General features: G+C 40.9%; 1 protein-coding gene across 1 annotated transcript in view; it reads right to left on the reverse strand.

Moving 5' to 3' along the window:
• The window catches only part of DNAH5 (dynein axonemal heavy chain 5), a 244,685-nt gene that overhangs the window by 200,932 nt on the left and 22,145 nt on the right, over positions 1-21,608 (reverse strand). Inside the window, exons 5-14 of the mRNA XM_086676209.1 lie at positions 20,695-20,916; positions 17,937-18,074; positions 16,766-16,942; positions 15,665-15,778; positions 14,608-14,715; positions 11,850-11,972; positions 11,078-11,293; positions 7,542-7,649; positions 2,219-2,304; positions 871-1,192 (exon numbers count right to left, since the gene is read on the reverse strand). Of these exons, the coding sequence (XP_086532335.1) occupies positions 871-1,192; positions 2,219-2,304; positions 7,542-7,649; positions 11,078-11,293; positions 11,850-11,972; positions 14,608-14,715; positions 15,665-15,778; positions 16,766-16,942; positions 17,937-18,074; positions 20,695-20,916 (1,614 nt within the window). The remainder of the gene's footprint in view (positions 1-870; positions 1,193-2,218; positions 2,305-7,541; positions 7,650-11,077; positions 11,294-11,849; positions 11,973-14,607; positions 14,716-15,664; positions 15,779-16,765; positions 16,943-17,936; positions 18,075-20,694; positions 20,917-21,608) is intronic.

Raw genomic sequence — 21,608 nt, forward strand, 5'->3', positions numbered from 1 at the left:
TTCTGGGAATGATGACCAGTAAGTGTTCTTCCTTGGATTTGAGCTTCTCAAACTAAAGACGACACTCTTCTTCCAAGGTCACTTTCAGAAAAGTGCCTTCGAGCTCTTGGTAGTGATGCTATGCAGTCAGTCTGATAAAATGCCTGGGTCATGACCCTCTCACACCCAACAGGTAAGTGAACACTGCAGAGGCTTCTCAAAACCCGTTTAGCTCCCTGATACCATCGTGCCCAACTCATTATTCTTCCTAATAAAAGTTTTATTCAACCCACTAAATTCGGTTTTAGTTATCTAGAGAAACTATGAATACCACCATGGAGACCTCTCTGTTATTGGCTCAGGCACCCAGAGCTAAACCAGGAAAATGGGATGGCATTTTAGGGGGCCTGTAAGGCTGAATTTCATCCTCTGAGATACTTCCCGTCAATCTACAAAGACATACAAGAGTGGGTAGGGTATGAAATACAATTTGATGAACCTAGGATAACCAAAGAAAATCTAAGATTTCGCTTTACAGAGACATACTAATGTTTAGCGACACATCAAGGAAGTTAATGGATTAGAAAAAAGTCAGAAATCCCAATCGACTAGGTAAAAGAACCAATAAACAGGATCTTCTTTCTCTCTTAGGAGTTTGTAAATTAAATAAAAATGAGTTTCTGTTACCTGCCTTATAATTTTTTTCAAAATCAATCATTATTTTTCTTCATGGACATATTATACTCTTTGACTGATTACCTACATTCAACCAAACCTGTCTTAGGAAATACCCACAAATCCAACGTTCTACAGGAATAACATGCTAGCAGAGGGTTTCCTCTTGACCTGGCAATGAAGATGTCTTTGAAGGGCACACATGTAGAGACTCACCTGTTGAAGCCATGCCCTGTGGTAGAGAACTTCAAACTCCAGGAGGACTTTGGCCACCCTGTTGTAACTGCGAATCACAGGCTTGGCTTCAGCTGTCTGTAGCACAGCCGGGTGCTCCTGAAAAAGCTGCATTGGTTGCTGAATCCTCTGGAAGAGCTGTCGGGCCCACAAAATCTTCCCAGCAATGGGAGGCTGATCTCGACCCAAAGGAGGATCGCATTTCTGCTTCATATACAGCTTGGAGATCATATCGACGTCAGCCCCATAGTTTTCAAGAATACGCCGGTATTTGTCATCAATACCAAGATTAGGTATATTCAACCTGAAAAAAAACAAAAAGTGAATGGTTTGGATGAATGGGAAGATACCTAGCAATCTCCTTTATTAAGATTTATTTTAGGGGCACCTGGGTGGCTCAGTCAGTTGAGCGTCTCTGGATCTCAGCTCAGGTCATGATCTCATGGTTCATGAGTTTGACCCCCCACATCAGGCTCTGCATTGACAGTGCAGAGCCTGCTTGGGATTCTTGCTCTCTCGGCCCCTCCCCCACTTGCACACTCTCTCTGTCTCTCTCCCTCAAAATAAATAAATAAACTTTAAAAAAAAAAAGGTTCATTTTAAAACCTATGGCAATGGAGGGGTCCCTAGCTGACTCAGTCCGTTGAGCATCTGACTCTTGATTTTAGCTCAGGCCATGATCCCAGGGTCATGGGATCGAGCCCCACATCAGGCTCTGTAATGATACTGCAGAGCCTGCTTGGGATTCTCTATCTCCCTCTCTCTCTGCCCCTCCCCCACTCACTCTTTTTTTTTTCTCTCTCTCTCTCTCTCTCAAAATAAATAAATAAACATTTTTTTTTAAAAACATACAGTAATGGAGAAAAATGAGATATTTGGTTGGCATATTTAAAAAATCAGAATAGTATCAATCCATCCATTATCTCAATAAAGTGGCTTTAAATAATAGTATTGGGATGCCTGGCTGGCTCAGTAGAGCATGTGACTCTTGATCTCAGGGTCACGAGTTCAAGCCCTACATTGGGCATAGAGTTTACTTAAAAAAAAAAAAAATAGTATAAATCCTTAAAATCTAAGCAAAACCATTAGCCTGGTAAGAATTTTTTTTAATTACTTAAACATTAAGTAATATTATGATAGACAATCACATGGTAGTTCAAAGCTAACAGGAAATAAAACAAACTCTTAACATCTGAAGAACTTAAAAACTCTGACCTTGTTATGCAGATTGTCGAGAAAGGATTTTAATTAATAATAACAAAATAAGCTAAACTGTGTTCATATGGCCCCAGTTTTAGAAGACAGAATAGAATCTGTTTCAAATTTTTACCTTTCAAATTTCTTTAACATACTTAGAGCTTGATTTGTGTTCTGAATCTTTTCAAATGTAACATCCATGAACTTCTGCAAGTCGTTCTGAAATAGAATAAAGTCTGATTGTAAACAGTGAATTCTCATTGGAAAAGTCCTCTTTCCTTTAATTTTTTTAGAGTACACATTCTTTAGTTTCAGATGTACAACATGTTGATTGAACCAACACTCACCACATAGGTGTGGGCCACCGGCTGTCACCATAAGTTATTATAATATTATTGATTTTAAAAAGTCCTATTTAGCAACAAGACAGAAGAGTTCCCCATTCTCTACGAGCACACATAATATAGGAAAAAGCATAACAGAAAATTTAGTCCTCCCCTGAGCTTGAAAGATAAATGCCCAGAAGCCATAACAAAGAGGGTCTTGAAAGCCAGGGCAATCACAGGACCTGGCACGAAGTCAGGCTCCATTGGCTTGGGTCAGATAGGGGCCTGGGGGACAGGAAGTGGGGTTTTATCTCAATGTGGGTAGAGAAGCGGTGGGGTCCTAACACTCTCAACAGATCGCTGTAGAAAGCCACAGCCCTTGAAATGCAGCCCGGCCCAAGCAATAATTCTGTCCACAAGGTAGGGAAAGCAGCATGGGGGCTTGCCATCTGCCCAGAGTCATGAACGGATGAACCAGGCCCCCTGAATCAGGATCCCGCACCTCCTCTGTAAAGGGCCAGACAGTAACTATTTTCAGCTTTGTGGGGCATAGGTCCCTTTCACAACCACTCACCTATCACCATGTGCAGAGGCAGCCATAGACAATCCATAAGCAAAGATGCATGGAGGGTTTGGCCCTTGGGCATAGTTGGCTGATCCCTGCCCTAGAGCAAACGAAATCCTATGTCTGCACCACACCTAAAAGAGGGGTCTGAGTTTAAACTACACACGAGATGGGGGGTGGGGGAGGGGCAGTGTCTAACCCAAGAAATTAATATAACAGCTAGTCTGGAATAGCGAAACCACTGGGGCCCCAGCAGAAGAAATGCAAAACTACTCTGTAGAAACACTTCCAGAGCCCAGGAACATAAAACCACTACAGAAAAAGAGATTAGTAAGTAATTCCTAAGAATTTCAAAAGGAATGACTTAAATACCAAACTTTTAAGAAATACCTCTTTCATTAAGCCCTCAGATCGATTTTCCAAAATGATTTTCATTATGAGTTGTCCTGAGAACCTCACATATCTTACACTATCGTACAATTTTATGTAAAAAAAAAAAAAAAAAATCGCACCAAAAAATGAAGCATGTGATTTATTCTTGGTCATTCTAAGATTTAGTACAGTTGTCATTAAAATCTAAATTAATTCATTAAAGACAAAAAAAATTTTCATTATTTTCTATCTCATGCTTCAAGGTAAAGGTACAACCAATTCTTCTCAATTTTACCAGACGAAAATTTTGAGCCTCTACAATTCTAAAGGGATCATTAAATTACACACAACTGGGAAGCCAGTTGCATATGCAGTGAGAATTAGCACCAAGATGAGCTTGACTGTACACAAATCACTTGGCAAGACCAGTTGGAAATATCCAGGACACCAATGGAAACACTTAACACTTGAAGAAACATTGCTACCTGGGGGGCTCCCTGCCCCATTCAGCAAAGCCCCAAAGCTGAAGGATCACTACACCTGTCACAATATATTCTTGCTCTCAATACTTCTCACTACTCCTACTACAACTATATAGATATATATATACATATATATATACATACACACACATATACCATTTTACATGTGTTATATATTATACATATATTAAATGACGCTATTTCTTCTGCAAAAACCACATCTTAGGATTGAGAAACTGTCCTGCACTAAATAGTACAGTTAGCCTACTAAATAAACATTCAAATGTTGTCACTACATTAAAAAAAAAAAAGAACAACTGTGTATAAACCATGCACAACTAGAATATTTGCAATGCCTCCATTACCTCCCTAGAACTACAGACAGCAGCTTTACTGAGCCCTAACATTTGCACCTGGTTTTCCTTGCTTTCCTACCCTGTGGCTTCACAAAGGCCTATGCTAAGCTCTGTATGAATATTTAAGACCTTGAATTAGTCTTCTTTTCCCTCTTCCTTAGGCCCATTCTGAGAGTCTTATGGAATCTGGCCATGGAATCTTCATACTAGTCCTCTTACAAGTTCTGGGCTCTCGGGTCCTTCTCAGTCTTCTCTTGCCTCAGCTTGACATCTCAACAGCTGGCCCTTTGCTAAATACTGCCTTCCTCTGCCTGCTAGGCTCTGCCTGCCAGACTTCTAATGGCTCACCTGGTTCCAAGGCATTCGCTCTCTGACCTGTTAGCACCAGCATGAACCCAGGATTCCAGGCTCTGATCCCCTGGACACAACCCTGATCAAAATCACTCATGTACTGCCACCCCCCCCCCCCCCCACCACCACCACCACCCATGCCCTCCAGTCTTTATCTTGGAGATACCAGTTACTGGTCCCCTCTATCTCTTATCTCCAAGGCTCATCACCTCTGTCCCCAACTCTAACCAGAGCTGTAGGAAAGTCAGTATTTTCATCCTGATTTTATAGAGACAAGAGCTGAATTCAGTGAGAGTGGGTGAGTAATTTAAAGGAGAAAGGCAGGGGTCTCCTGAGTGCTTCAGTCAGTTGAGTGTCTGACTCTTGATTTTGGCTCCAGTCATGATCCCAGGATCATGGGATCGAGCCCCTCATCAGGCTCCACACTGAGCATGGAGTCTGCTTGGGATTCTCTCTCTCCCCCTCTGCCCCTCTCCCCTGCTCACATTCTCTCTCTCTCTCTCTCTCTCAAATAAAAAAATTAAAATTAAAAAATAATAATAAATTAAGAAGAAAGGGGCTGGTTAAGAAAAAGAGAATGGAGGGGCACCTGGCTGGTTCAGTCAGTAGAGCATGTGACTCTTGATCTCAGAGCTGTGAGTTCGAGCCCCACATTGGGTGTAGAGATTACTTAAAAATAAAAATCTTGGCAAACCATAAGAGAACAAACTGAGGGTTGATGGTGAGGGCAGGGAGTGGAAATGGGCGATGGGCACTGAGGAGGCAACTTGTTGGGATGAGCACTGGGTGTTGTAAGTGATGAATCATAGGAATCTATTCCCGAAGCCAAGAACACACTGTATATACTGTATGTTAGCTAACTTGACAATAAATTATATTTTTTTAAAAAATCCTAATCTTGGCATGTTAAAAAAAAATATGTGCCTTGAAACCATATGGAGAAATAAAGATCTCAATAAAGGCAAATACATGAGCAATTATAAAAATAAATAAATAATAAATAAATAAATCTTTTAAAACAATAGAAAGAGACAAAGAAGTCAAAGGAAAAATTGGTCATTCAACCAAAGAAACAAGTAGACCACGTCTGAGGTGTAAGATGAGATAAACAATAGTGTTGAATTAGAAAAAAAAATTATGAGAATAGGCACTAGTAATCTACAACTAATGCTTTAAAGCCAGGCTGTAGGGCATTTATAAAATTATATTCTTGGTATTACATAAAGTAAGCACAGTCTTGAAAAGGTTTCCCCACTCCTCGGGTGTCCCCCACCCATGTCTGTTCTAGCATCAGCCTCCTCTCCAAAGCCTCCTCTCTGAAGCTCCACCAGTCCCAGCCAAGCAGAAGACAGGGTTATTCTCCTAGGCTCACGTCCCACCCTCACACGTCGCCGCAATTATCAAATCCTACCTGTGTTCCAGGCCTGTCCTGTAAGTTGCCCTGGGACTTCTTTAGAATATGTCTTTTTATCTTTGAATCCTCACTTCCGGGCACGGTATCAGAATATTACACTTTTAGAGTTGGTCATTTTAGCCACTATTTGCCCTTCCTTAAATAAGGTACTCATTATTCTAACATATATGTGCTTATATTTTAACCATATCACATGTCTGCCTCTGGCTGTGAGCTCTGAGGGCAAATCTACTTGATTTACTTCTGTCTTTATAACCCACAGCAAAGAAGCATAGTTGTTAATTGATGTACAGTAGGTGCTTGTTTAATTGCAGTAAATCGAGCTCTTACGAATTCCTTACTCACACACTAATTTGGCAAACATTCCTTCCGCTCTCTCCAGTTAGGTAAGGCACCCTGGAGACACAAAGAGGAATGAACACAAGCCCTGCCTTCAGGGTGTTCACCGTCCACTTCCATCCACCCCCACACAAGCTACTAAAGTGCCGTGTGATCTGAAACTACTGGGAAGGGAAGCTGGAGCAGAGAATCAGCATCACCGCTGCCCATAGCTTCCCATCGTCCTCATGTCTAACTGGCCCCAAACAAGGTCATTGCATAAATTACCATAGGCACTGTATCTTCCCATCAACCGAAACATTTATTCTAGCATAATAGTTAAAAATTTGAATGCTAGAGCCAGAATGCCTGGATTTAATCCCAACTCTCCCAGTTGTTATCTCTGTGATGATCAGACGATTAACACCCACAAAGTGCTCAGGACAGTACCTAACATATAGAATTAGCTCATTTTGTTATGATTCCTTTTTACCATTGGACCCACCCTTCAGAGCTCTTTTTCCTTGAAATGTACGAATTGACTTCAAAACAGAACTTTTGGGAAAGAAGTAACAGAATGGTCATTTTCCTTTTCAAATCAGAAAGGCATACACTTCGGACTTCACTAGGATGAAAAGAAGTCTGAATATGAAACTTCGGTAGACATCAATGGGGTCATCTCCCCCTCACCCTCCTTGATTCTTCTCTGATAACACTCACAGCCTGCTCCCCCCCTCCAAGAGACCCAGACCCCCCATATGGGCTGGAAGTCAAGATGGCTGGTCAGTGCGGGGGGTGGGGGGGGGGAAGGAAGAGAGAAGTGGGCTGCAGACCAAGAGGGGTCCAGGTGCTGAGTGGGTCCTGGCACCACTGTTTCTAAAGCCAGCTGCAACCCTGGCTTTGCCATCTGGCACACAGTCGGTCGTAATCATTGCTATAAAGTAACAAACAAACAGAAACAAATTTCTATATTCTAATAACTCCACATTTCAACAGGAGATGAAAGTTAATTCTCTAAGAACTAAGATGGAAGGCATGAAAAAGTATGATTACAGATCATTATCCAAAGCTATATTTATGACCCTTTAATCCATGAAAAAGAGCCTTCAATTATTAATGTGAAATCACAAAATACAGGCTGAGGTTGCGATCGGTCACCTCTATGATGAAGCCGCCTCTCCCTTCTGAATGGTTAATGATTAGCAACAGCATCGTACAGAAGGGAAAAAATAAACACACGGCTGTCAACAGGAATTTTATTATACAACTTACATGAAGGTCATTAGTCTGCTTGCAAAACTCTTCATAATCCTGGTCAAAATCCATTTTCCTCTGGTCTAAGAAATTATATTCCTTTTTCTTTATGGTGGCAACAATACTCTGAAATGTTATGAAAGAAATAAGACATTGTCTCAACATTCTCGCAATACTCAATTAAATAGGACCTTTAAATGTAGAACCTATATAATCATCTTTCAAAAATCAACTTAAAAGGAGCCTTATTTCTTTAATTATTCACATGGCTTAATGCTTATCAGGGGCAATAGAATCTTGCCAAGTGCATTCAGAGAAATCATTTAGAAAGCATTTTCATGAGGTTTTACATATTCCTGAAGAAAAATATAAAATAAAACCATAGCTGAAAAGCAGGAGAGGTGTTTTCTCTAAAAATTTCTCTGGGGTGCCTGGGTGGCTCAGTCAGTTGAGCGTCTGACTTCAGTTCAGGTCATGATCTCATGGCTTGTAAGTTCGAGCCCCACGTCTGGCTCTGTGCTGAGAGCTCAGAGCCTGGAGCCTGCTTTGAATTCTGTCTCTCTCTCTCTCTCTCTCTCTCTCTCTCTCTCTCTCAAAAATCAGTAAAAACATTAAAGAAAACTCCTTTTTAATTTCTTACTAATGATATCTGAATTTTTTTAAAAAGTCCAGAGTAGAATTATTAAAACATTTTTCACTGAAAAGTTTAAGTCTTCTCAGAAAATAAATAGCAGTAACAGAACACAACCAACCTAGGAAGAAAATAGTTGTAGCATCTACAGATAAAAAACTACCTTCTAAGCCTCACATGTCTTAAATAAAACATCAAACCGCAATCTGCCGTCTCAAGAATCTCCAGAATTAACTGCTTCCTCCTACCCTGCAAAGCTACAGTCTGTGACTATGAAAGTACAAATCAGGCAACTCGTCTCCTTGAGAATACTATTATCCTAAGTTTTGTTTGCTCAGAATAATGAGCTATAATGCTCTATGATCATTCTTAACCAGGTACTAAGCCATTCTCAAACTCAGGTGCCCACATTGTTGACACAGGCATATAATTTTTATGAAGAAAGTTGGGCCCCCTTCCATCACCTCCTCTTCAAAGTCATTTCCATTTAAACATCAATTCACATCTCTCAATAGACAAGTGTATAAAATGCAGAACTCCTTGAATCAAGTTTACTAACTAAAACAACCTACTCTTTCATGCTGTATAACTACAAAATTAGCTCTATGTAGACACTATATACATATGGTGCCATCCATCATGTTATGAGCATTGAAAAGCTGCATTACTACATTTTATTGTGGCAAGAAAGAAAGAAAGAAAGAAAGAAAGAAAGAAAGAAAGAAAGAAGAAAGAAAGAAACAAAGAAACAAAGATTTGGGGTCCTTAGAAAATCCTTTTCTATGTTTGGATTTAATGGTCACTTAAGAGTATTAAGCTGACAAACATTAATCATGACCTTCAACCAACTAATCCAACTCAAACTAGTAAACCATTTACTTGACGGGTATTTTTTGTGCACCTATTACATGCTAGTGAACTCTGAAAACACAGGAAGGAGCTGAAAAAACAAATGTCCCTGCCCTCAAAGAACGTCCAGCCTCGGTGCGGGATGGGGTCAGAATCTATGTAAAGCACAAGTAAATGGACAGGATAATTTCACACAGTGATAAAATGAGTAATGTGACATTGAGTGCTTGAGAAGAACAGAGATCAAGGAAAACCTAACCAAAAGGGTCATTTAAATGAAAATCTACAGGCCAAGAAAGAGTAGCCATGTGATGGTCCAGAGGCAGAACTTTCCAGGAAAAAAAGCTCTATAAGCCCCAAGGTGGACTGAACTGAAATGACCTGTGTCCAGAGAACATCAAAGGAGAAGAGAAGCAGATGAGGAGACAGGAGGGGTGGACAGGACCTTGATAGCTACACAAGGAACCTCAGTTTCACTTCCATGGTCACCATTTTGAGCTTCTAACACTGGTACTAACACACAAAAACCTCACTAGATGCTTTCACGCACCGTCTACATTTTATCTCACTATCCTCTGGTACATCCATTTTAATCAGTATTTCACATTAGATTTTCAGAACTATTTCTCTTCCCAGTATTTTTATCAGGTTAGAACAGTCTTTATCTGCATTTAGATGTATAGCTCAACTTCTCCTTCAAAAATAAACTTTGACATATGCTCCAAAGTTATTTTTTCATTAAGAATAGAAAATAAATAAATTCCAAGCTGAAAAGTAAATGAATATATTCGGTCTTTGTCTTGCAAAACTGTCGGTTTCAGATATAGATTATCCACCCTGCAGATAACACCCAACCCACCTAAAATGTTTCCTGCTATATAAAAAAGGTCTTTTCTCTTACTCTCCTAAAATCTGGTCTACTCAGGAAATGAAAAAGATTCCTTATATTAGACTAAACTGTTAGAGTACAAAAACTAATGTGTGGCAGTAGATTTTGCGATTCTTTTCAAATTCGAGTACAAAAAAAAAAAAAAAATTAGCTTTTAATATCACTGTCCCCAAACAAGAAAAACTTAACTATATCAAGACTAAGAATTCAAAACCCATTTTGTTCGGAAATTGTTTTTCAAAACTCTTCAAAACATTATTAGATCATTGTGCCTGCTTTAAAAACTAAGATTAGTTACACACCTACCCTTACAAGATAAAGCAGTTAAAAATCAAAATAATAGAAACTGTTGGGCTAGGGGCGCCTGGGTGGCTCAGTCGGTTAAGCGTCCGACTTCGGCTCAGGTCACGATCTCGCGGTCCGTGAGTTCGAGACCCGCGTCGGGCTCTGTGCTGACAGCTTGGAGCCTGGAGCCTGTTTCGGATTCTGTGTCTCCCTCTCTCTGACCCTCCCCCATTCATGCTCTGTCTCTCTCTATCTCAAAAATAAATAAACATTAAAAAAAAATTAAAAAAAAAAAGAAACTGTTGGGCTAAATTAAAATCTTTTATTTCGCTAAAATACGTCCCTTTTATTTTGCTAACATAGGTCCAAATAAAAAGATTAAATGCAGCCATAATCAGATGCACCCAGAACTCAGCGTCAGTTAGTGCCTGAAGCACAGTATATGTTTCATTAAATATTTCTTGCACGAATAAATGAAATAATAAGTTATATTTAAACATTTTTCTTGTGCTAATGAAAATGCTCTTACTAATGATGATTAATTTTAGACTATGGGTAAGTCATTCTCATAATCACATACCTGAGAAGAACATATTAGCACCCTTACACAATTCTCAAATAGATTTCATTTCTTTATTGTTCAAGGGTCATGAGCTTACGTCTAACATTACAGATTATTTGAATCATTCTAAATATACATACTTGTACGAGATATTAAAGTTTTAGTTACAGAAAAGGTAGGAAATTTAGTTTTAAAGGACAGAACCTCGGGGGCGCCTAGCTGGCTCAGTCAGTGGAGCGTGCAACTCTTAATCTTGGGGTTGTGAGTTCAAGTCCCACGTTGGGTATAGATGTTACTTAAAAAAAAATAAAATCTTTAAACAAAAATAAAGTACGGACCTGGTATTTAGTGACCATGTCTTCCAGCCCCTCAATTTTAGAATCTTGCAGGACTGAGTATGTCCTGAAGGTTGTAAAGATGTCTATTATCTTGACAAGACGTCGGTGGAAAGTTTCAAATTTTCCAAAAATATACATCTCACTAAATTCAAATTGTTTCTCATTTGGATCGTGTTTAAGCTTTTGTTTTGTCTTGTGAAAGCAGCGCTGGTATTCCTTAAAATTAAAAACCAAAATATTAGAAAGGGAACATAACCCAGGTTATCAACCTTATTCTCTCACGTGGAAGAAGCTGTAAATTCAGGGTGGAACTTCAAACCCCGTCAGTGTCATGCCTTGCATGTGCCCATTCTTCAGCTGGCAATGTCATCATTTCCTAACTCCCAATCTAGCAAATTACTAATTATTCATGAGGCAACGCAAAGGCACAGCCTTTCCACTTGATCCCACCGTGTTAGCATTAGCCTAACTCGGTGTCTAACTCCCAATTCATCCTCAAGAAACTAAAGAAACTACCTCGTCTTTGCATTTCTGGGACTGAGTGTGGCGTCAGGACATCACAGGGCCCCAAAACAACAGAATAAGTGCATAAATTTTGAGAGCAGATTTATTAACATTCAATTTTCTTCACAATAAAGAATTACTCTTTTACAAAAAGAATTACTTTTCAGCAATCAACAATGATAATTGCTAAATGATTTAAGATGCATCAGCAAAAACCACATAAAAATAATAAAATATTATCTAAACGTGTTATTAAGCTGACCGTTACCTGCTTGAGTTTAATTGCAGACAATATCTTTTCCACAACAACATCTTGCGGCTGGCTCCAGATGGACGCAGTTCCATTGTTGGTAATGTAGGCTTTACATGCAGATATCATCTGATTCGTCACCTGGAATTTCCCAATAAAATGGTGCTAAGTACATAAAACAGCCATCACTCATAAACTGAACTGGAGGGTCCTTGACTCCTCTACCTCTCAGGGTGTGCAATCTGTGACCTTGACACTAGGTTTCTTTTTTTCCATCACAGCCATGATCCAGCACTAACACGTTTTTTGCCCCAGCCCTTTTTTTGCCCCAGCTCATTTATACAAAAGACAAACAAAAATTATTTCTATTTCAGGTGTACAACACGATCCTTTATATTCATATGCAGAGTGAAATGATTACCATGATAAACACATGTACCACCTCACAGTTTAACACTGTGTGTGTGTGGTGTGTGTGTGTGTGTGTGTGTGTGTGTGTGTTGAAAAGATGTCAGATCTGCTCTCTTACCAACTTTTGAGTACACAATACAAGTATTACTAACTATGGTAGCTATGCTGTGCGTTAGATTCCCCAGAATTTATTCATCTTATAACTGAGAGTTGTAGCATCTCCCTGTTGCCCACACTCCCCAGCCTCTGGCAACCACCCTTCTACTCTCTACTCCCATTTGTTCGTCTTTTTTCAATTCTAATATGTACTGTCAAAATCATTTGTGAAATCACAGAGTTGGAAGCGCTGTGGCCAATCAACAATTCAGGCCCCCTGGTTTACGCAGGATGAACATCTCGACCAGCCAGGAGAGAATTCACTTCCCTGTCTGAAAGCTGTTGAGAGTTCCCCCAGTCTCCTTCGGTAGGCTGCTCTAACATGTAACTCACAGTCTCCAAGTGCCATGGAAAGGACTGTCCACCTGACCATTTCATGACACCAGGAGCTGTAGCAGAAATGTCAAAAAGGAGAAGAGAATAGAGTCAAGCTGACATCCGTAACCACTAACATTTTATCCAGTCCTCCAAACTGCAAAAAAAAACTTCAGAATTTTCTTATGACTTTTTTATAATGTAAAAGGAAAATCAGATGACTATGAACGCATGGAATGGCAAGATGTCTGGGACGGGCAGTGCAAAGGCTGGAAGAGAGTGTGGAACAAGATGGGTGTCGTGCACACAGAACCTGGGCGACAGGGACTTGGGGGTCTGGTGTATAATTCTCTGTCCTTTGTACCCATCTCAAAATTTCCATAATGAAAGCTTCTCCAAAATTAGATAAATGATGGTTTCACAATTTTGTTCAAAAACAAGCCTTGAGGATAATATGCATGAAGTCTGGAGCGATGATACAAATTGGCTTTGGAGGCTCCTTCTCAGAGAATATCCCTCACGACCCTCCCATGTCCTTTTAACATGGGAAGAAGTGGAGCAAGAATCTCATGGATTTCCCCCCTTTCTCTACCTGAACTGCCTGACTGAGAGCAGAGAAAAGGGGGCCTCCTGTCCAGTTCTCAGGCTGGACATACCCCTCCCCAGGAAGAACCATGCCTCCTACTATGCGAGCATTCACAACACAAGTCCTGATGAGGCAGAAATGCCTCTATTTTAGCGCAACATTTAAAACTTTCACCTTGGTGATGAAAGTCATTTACTTCTTAGAGACTGTTCAAAATGGGGAAAGCAACAGTGCTCACCATAAACGCTTATGAGTTAGGACATACGGTTTAAACATCGTTATGTTTTTTGGCAGAATCATTATAATTGCTTTAGGATTACTGAAATGTTGCAAGTGGCTTTTATGACCATGATAACTGTTCTAATAACACCAAGTAAACAACTGTGGCATCAAATAAATTTGGAAAAGTGGCACATAAAAAACAGGAGAAAGCCAGTTAAATATAGTTTTTCTTAATTAAAATTTACCCAAAAGGAATAAATAATGTGCTAAATAACATAGAGAAAGAAATTCCAAAAAGACTCTTTGTTAAAATTTTATTATATAAATAACACAATTATTGGGGTGCCTGGGTGGCTCAATCAGGTAAGTGTCCAACTTCGGCTCAGGTCATGATCTCGCAGTACATGAGTTCGAGCCCCGCATTGGGCTCTGTGCTGACAGCTCAGAGCCTGGAGCCTGCTTCGGATTCTGTGTGTCCCTCTCTCTCTGCCCCTCCCCCACTCATGCTCTGTCTCTCCCATCTCTCAAAAATGAATAAACATTAAAAAAAATTTTTTTAATTAAAAAAATAGCCCATGGGGCGCCTGGGTGGCTCAGTCGGTTGAGCGTCCGACTTCGGCCCAGGTCACAATCTCACGTCCGTGAGTTCGAGCCCTGCGTTGGGCTCTGGGCTGACAGCTCGGAGCCTGGAGCCTGCTTCGGATTCTGTGTCTCCTTCTCTCTCTGCCCCTCCCGCATTCATGCTCTGTCTCTCTCTGTCTCAAAAATAAATAAATGTTAAAAAAAAAAAAATTTTTTTTAAATAAATAAATATTAAAAAAAAAAAATTTTTTTTAAATAAATAAATAAATAAATAAATAGCCCAATTATTTATTATAATAATTATTTTGGGAAATAATGCTTTATGATTTGTAAGAATCAGCCTCATGAATACACTTAATTCTATATCTATTTTACAGATTAAATTTTTTTTTAATTGTAGGATACATAGACATTGAATTGTGCCCACATGGTAATTTCTAATTATCAAAAAATCAACATTGCAAAAAAATACAAGTGACCATGGGATCTATGCTACGAACTTACCTTTACAAACAGAGACGTGATCTTCTCAGAGGTGTTATAGTAATGGGAAATACTATAGATCATTTTAATTGCATTTATAAGTGTAGGGATAGCATCAACCATGGATATCTAGAAGACACCACAAAAGTTTTCAGAGAAACAAATACCAAATTCAGCAAAATTCTGATAGTATAACCATTCAATCTTCATTAGAATAAAATTAGCTAAGAGATTTTTAGTTAAATTTTTAAAATATTATCTAACACTCCACATAGATGTATTTAAAGGTAATTTCATTTTTATTAGTCATATGCAGTTAATCAAATTTGTTTCAATGCAAGAAACATTAACTGTCTGTTAATGACAAGGTTAACATTAATTTTGTAATCAATAAAAGCAGGCACTCCCTAAAGTTAAAAGATAAAACACCAACCGATAACTTTTCCAACACCTCTTTGAGTATCATCCAGAATGTCAATTACAATACTCAATGGAAACCGGAATACGCAAAAAAGATTCTAAAATATAATATTGCATATCCATCTCAGAGAGATAGACAGATAGACAGACAGACAGATACAGATAAATATATACATATGTACAGTTGACCCTTGAACAATGAGGGGCCAGGCACACCAATCCCCATGTAGTTGAAAATTCATGCATAACATTTGACTGCCCCCCACAACTTAACTACTAATAGCCTACTGTTGACTGGAAGTCTTACCGATAATATAAACAGTTGATTAATACATATTTTGTATGTTTTATGTATTACATACTATATTTTTACAATAAAGTAAGCTAGAGAAAAGAAAATGGTAAGAAAGATAAAATATACTTTCAGCAATATACTGTATTTTTTGGAAAAAAAACCTCATGTGTAAGTGGACGCACGCCATCCAAACCCATGTTGCTCAAGGGTCAACTGTATACATATAAAATTTTCTTGAGACTAAAAGGAGGTTTCTAAGACTTTTCCAACAAACTTTAATATTAATGAACCAAACTCCATGCTCGATTCCGCCAGTGCAAAAGGTTTACCAGCAGACTAAGCAAGTAGATTTCTTCAACTCACAGGGTCACTACTGTACAAGGGGTCACAGCATTTTTCAAGTGTGTACAAATATTTGACATTGTCCTTCGCTTCATTAGCTGCATCAGTGATTCGAATATCCAGCTCCCGCCAAGTCTAAGCACAAGACAGGAAAGCAATTTTTATGCAATTATTATAAAGGAACTTCCAATATAACAGCTGCTAACAGCCATCACAGGTCCGTTGTGTCAGACTTCCAGTTTATGCTGTGCATCTCACATAAAACTGAATCCACAGGAGTAAGGGGTATGGCCACGTTGGAGAGCGATTTAAACTTTTTGGCCGAATGTTTAAAGGTATCTCTTTAAGGCCTTCCCTTATAAAATCTACTCGCTAACTAGGACAGAGCATCAAGAGGGCAGCACCTCCATTTGAACCCACACTTTCTCTCCTCCACTGGCTCCTGGATCCATCGTGCACCTCACTCCCATACTTTGTAAGGTAAGAACCGAAGGAAGCCTCCAGCCCACAGCGAGCAAGAAACTGAATCCTGCAATGACCTCATGAGCAACTTGGAGGCAGATCCTCCCCCCAGGTGAGCCTCAGATGAACCAACACCCTGACTGTGACCTCAGGAGAGATCCTGAGTCAGAGGCACCCAGGTGAGTTGCCCCTAAATTCCTGACACACAGCCCACAGACTGGGATGTAATATATGTTTGCTGTGTTACGTTGCTAAGTGTTAGGGTAATTTGTTACAGGGGGATATAAAACGAATATACTAGGGCTAATATATATATATATGTATATATATATATATATCAAAGTAAGTTTTTGTTATTACAACTCCTGGTTAGTCTGAATTCAAAATATATACATAATCATGATGTGAAGCTACATCTTAATTACATGCAATGCTCTCTAATAATACATATACATACATGCACACCAGCCAACAAATACTCTTAATTCAAAGGCAATGTCCACAGTACCCAGAATTATAAAAGGGCAAGATTATCCAGCCTTCAAGTTTTTTCATAAAGGTATAACAACATTTTTCTGTTCCTAGTTACTCTATGACATGAAAATACACACAGAGAACTTCCATTCCCGTTTCATAAAGCAGAAAGAAATGGCTGACAACCTTCAGAAGTTTAGACCTAGCAGCAGCAAGCATTGCCAAGACAGCCTTCACATCCGGGCCTTTTAATTGATCCAAAAGGTAGTTAAATTTGGACAGTCTTTTCTTCCAGTGTTCCAACTCTGCTCGGGGCCCGAGGTCATCCGCTTCCTTACGCAGCTGGTTGTTTTCGGCAAGGACCTGATAATGCACGGCAGAACTGTGAACCTCTGAATAGGGCTGGCGGTATGAAAGTTATACACTGGGAAATAAATCAATTATGCTTTCTGAATCATGATATATTTGTATTCTTTTGCACGCTTCAAGGGACAGCCTTTGACTTGCATCCATTTTTAAACCTTCAACAAAAATTTAGTGAACGTGCTCAAATTGAAAACTACTTATTTAGAACGTTCTAACGAACTTTTGGAGGACCTGACCTCAGAACACTTCCTTGACTCTTCACTCACCGTATACCCTTAGAGCAATATAACCTTGGAAAGTCTGCATGCCTTAAGTTAGTTAACTTTCACTGTTAACTGTTGGTTAATTTTCATTACTTTTTGATTAAATGTCTGCCGACACTTCGGATTTTTCTGAAAGTGTTTTTCTAAGCTTTTTTTTTTTTTTTTTTTTTAAGTCTCGAGCTCCCTTTTAGAAGGCACACTGACTGGAAAACTTGTACTTCTACAGAGATTCTCTGTAAAATACACCTTGAGAAAAAAAAAATTTGACAAAGCGCAGTCTTCTTGTTACATTAAGTATTTATCAACGTTTATTTATTTTTGGGACAGAGAGAGACAGAGCATGAACGGGCGAGGGGCAGAGAGAGAGGGAGACACAGAATCGGAAACAGGCTCCAGGCTCCGAGCCGTCAGCCCAGAGCGCGACGCGGGGCTCGAACTCACGGACCGCGGACCGCGAGATCGTGACCTGGCTGAAGTCGGACGCGCAACCGACTGCGCCACCCAGGCGCCCCACATTAAGTATTTAAAGTTACTTGCTTTCCTCTCTTCAAATTTTTTACTATCTCTTCTTAACCAATGACCATAAATGAAAACCACACTGAACTCCTCACCTTTTTAGGGACTCGTCAAATACTTAGGCAAATGGGAATGGCAAAAGATATACCGTCTTCCATTGACTAGTTCAGTAACGTAGCATCTGAAGCTGATGTTTGCTTTCTGAAAATTACCTGTTCTGTCTGTTTGATCCATACTCTCATACAAGCTTCTATTTTCTCCAGAGTCTCGGGGTTATGAGCTAGACTCAAGTAGTCTATCGGCTCCTTCAGGGTTTTCAGTTCAAATACGTCACACTTTTGAAGGCTCACCTAATTAAAATGAAAGTTAGACAGTTAAGATGATGCTAATTTTATTTTTTAATGTTGATTTATTTATTTTGAAAGAGAGAGAGAGGAAGGGACAGAGAGAGAGGGAGAGAGAAACCCAAGCAGGTTCCGCACTGCCAGCATAGAGCCCGACACAGGGCTCCAACCCATGAACTGTGAGATCATGACCTGAGCTGAAATCAAGAGTTGGATGCTTAACCAACTGAGCCACCCAGGCACCCCATGATGATGCTAATTTTAAAACACACACACACACACACACACACACACACACACACACACACATAAACACACACTTCTGGTTCATCCCCGGGGTCAGAAGGATCTTAAAATTTTCTCTAAACTACCCTGTTCCCTGAAGAAAGATCTCTGAAAGCATAGTGTGATACATAATGCTCAGTCCTCCCTGTGAACTAGAGATGACTGAGGGCAGATTTGGGGTCATAAAACAGAAAGAGTGAACTAAAGAGAGAGAGTCATAATATCACAAATTTTGGGAATTAATAGGGAATTTAGAAATTAAAGAGTCAACTCACGAAACCAAAGAACATGGGGGAGCTTCAAGGTAATTCACTGGGGGAAGGGTAATTTCTAATGCATTACATTCTTTTTTTTGAAACTAACCAGATGAAAAGATTCTCCTGTCCTTAACCAATAGCATCCATATAGTTTGCAAGTTTAATGGCAAACACATGGATTCATTTCAGGGGAGGAAGGAGGAAGAGGATAGAGAAGGAGACGTGTTGGATTTTGACTTGACAAAGAAACTCAGCACATTTTTGCATACAGATAAATGGACCTCAATATTTGCTCAGGACATTTTCTCCTGGGAAAGTGCACCTGGCATTGTGAATGCCTAAATTCAGGTTTCAGGCCAATCCCACTTTAGCAACAACAGGGCTAGTACGTTTCTCTCAACTGGTTCAGAACCAGCAGGAAGGGGTGTGGTTATTTGTCATCCTCAAATGCCCATATGGTCAAGGAGCCACAACACAAGGCCCAGGCCCTAAGGGCTTCTTGGTAACTGAGGTAAAACCAAAGAGTTCACTAGGAGATGTGGCAGGTGAATGGTGCAGGCTGGGAGTGAAGGGCACCAGATGCTGAGTTCAGACCAGCAGAGAGAAGCCTATAGGGCGAGTCAGAGCACCTGCTACGAGGGCCTGCTGCAAGGGGACCCTGTAACCCCTGGATGGCCCCCTCAAGGTTTCTCGTTTCCTTCACTTGGCTTCCAAATAAAGCCCTGCCAGCTCTAACCTTACCTGATGGCCTCTGGCTCTGATGGCCTCTAACCTTACCTGATGGCTCCCATGCCCACCGCTGCTCTATGGGGCTATGTCCCATCTACATGGAGCTCAGAGACACCACTCTGTCCTCCTAGAACCTAGCCTCCCCACTCTGTTTTTCACTTTGCTACCCTCCGACGGGGCTCTGAAAACCCACCAGGGCGGGCACGTGCCTCTGCTCCCCTGTGCCCTTGCTCACGCTGCCCCCAGCCTGGAGGAACCTCCCAGCATGCCGCCACCCCTCCCCCCGCCACACTGCATCTTCCACCTGCCACTTCTGGAGCCATCTTTGGTTTTACAGGGGAGGGCTCTGCTCTCCATGAAGTGGCACTACCTCCCTTCTATGTGGAGATCCATCCACTTTTTTTAATACCTAGACCACAATATGACATGGGACCATATGAAAGCACTGCTTTTTCAAGTAGAACAACAATCTAACTTGCTTCAGCTTGCGGTTTAGTATAATAGGCCTGCATCAGAGTTCACTACACATAGAACTCAGATATTAGGCGGAATCAACCCGCTCCCATCTGGATGAAATTTACTCCACTCCCCTATTCCATATCCTCTAGAAAGCCTGATGTCTCTCTCCCAATATCCCAATAGGTCCCAATGCTTCTCAGTCTCCTCTGGAGAGGAGTGAGTAACACTCCGTCATTGGTATCACAGGCTACATTTCTGTCTCCCATTCGTGCCTGATCGGGGCTATCGCCATCACGGTCTTGCATCCACCACCGTCTGCCCCAAGTAATGTGTAACACGGGCTTCCAGTAGATTGCACAAATTTTAAAGAAGCTAAATCTCACATTTGCCAAACTTATTCTTAAAGGCCCTTTTGGTCACAGGCTTAACCGCAGGACCCAACCCACTCCCTCCAGATACGTCAACTGCTCTCTCCTCTTCAGGATTTCCTCCATCCCTACCCATCACCCACCACCCACCACCCAGCCCCCCCCCCACACACACACACACGCATGGGCACACACTCTCCACATTCTCTGGGTCCAGATTCCTTTCCTTCTAGGACAGTGATGCCACAAGCATTTCATTCACTTCTCTTTGCAGTCAAGCATGCGATGTGACTGAATGAAACCCTCCATCGTGGCCGACACTTCCGATGCATTAATCACTCCAAACCGTAAGAATTTACATCTAGCTACCACCACCACCTCTGGGAGGGGCAATAAAAATGCCCATAAAGTTTTTTCAAGATTTGCCAGGCAGAGGAATTAAGACCATCCAACAGAAGCATTACACACTTACATGTTGATTTGTTCACCATCTGATAACTTTTGAAGGAAGAACTTATTCATTCTTACCTTCTCCTTCAAGCTCTCCTGTGCGCCGGACAGGACGCCCACAAAGCCTTCCAGAGAGCTCAAGAACTCCTGCCGAATGCTGGATGCTTCCTGAAGACCCTCGAGCTCGCCCCAGCCATGGCTCGTGGCCCTGAGAGCGGGAATGAAGATGTCCGACAGCAAATGCCTCACGCTGTTGAGCAGGCCCCCATCCGCGGTATCTAACATATTAAAGCTCACCTCCTGGAACACAAGAGATCCCCTGCTGTAAAAATTATCTGCAATTGCAACATAGCTACTAGGTCATTTCTGAATGCTGCTCATTAACCAAATATCCCGCGTCGGTCAATGAAGACCAACCAAATGAGAAAAGCAAAACTGCTTACTCAGAACTTGCTATAGCAAGAGTCGGCCACCATCACCCGCATTTCGGAAGACACTTAAAAGCAGGCAGGGGAGCAGGAAAGCCTTCTAGTGGAGGAAAGAGAAGCTTTCAGGCATGTCCTGATTGGAGGCTGCTGGTGTGGGGGACCTGGAGGCGGCCCCTAGAAGTGGGGCATCCTGTGTGATCCGCGAGGGGTGCATATTTGGCTTTCTCCAGCCCCAGGGAAATAGGCTGGGGGTACGGACAAAAATTAGGGAGACTGACAGTCACGAACCAAATGCTGGCACTACTGGCCAATTTGTCACAGCAACTCTTGTGCGGCTGCCCCGCAGGCTTCCTGCGACTCTGACAGTGTAGGCTGGCTCCCTGGATTGTTTCCTAGATAAGGGGGTTGGCTTCCTGGACAGGTTGCTGCCAGTTACAGGTCAAAATTCTGCTTCACGTGCGGTCTGGCCTTTGTTTGTATGTTCAGTCTCTCAATCCAGTAAATTATTTTTTGATGCCCTGGTTAAGACCTAAGCTTTATACTATTCCAAATCGCAATCATCAA

Source organism: Puma concolor, chromosome A1, assembly GCF_028749965.1.
Source record: "Puma concolor isolate L17-30 chromosome A1, mPumCon1.1.hap2, whole genome shotgun sequence".
Lineage (NCBI taxonomy): Eukaryota > Metazoa > Chordata > Mammalia > Carnivora > Felidae > Puma > Puma concolor.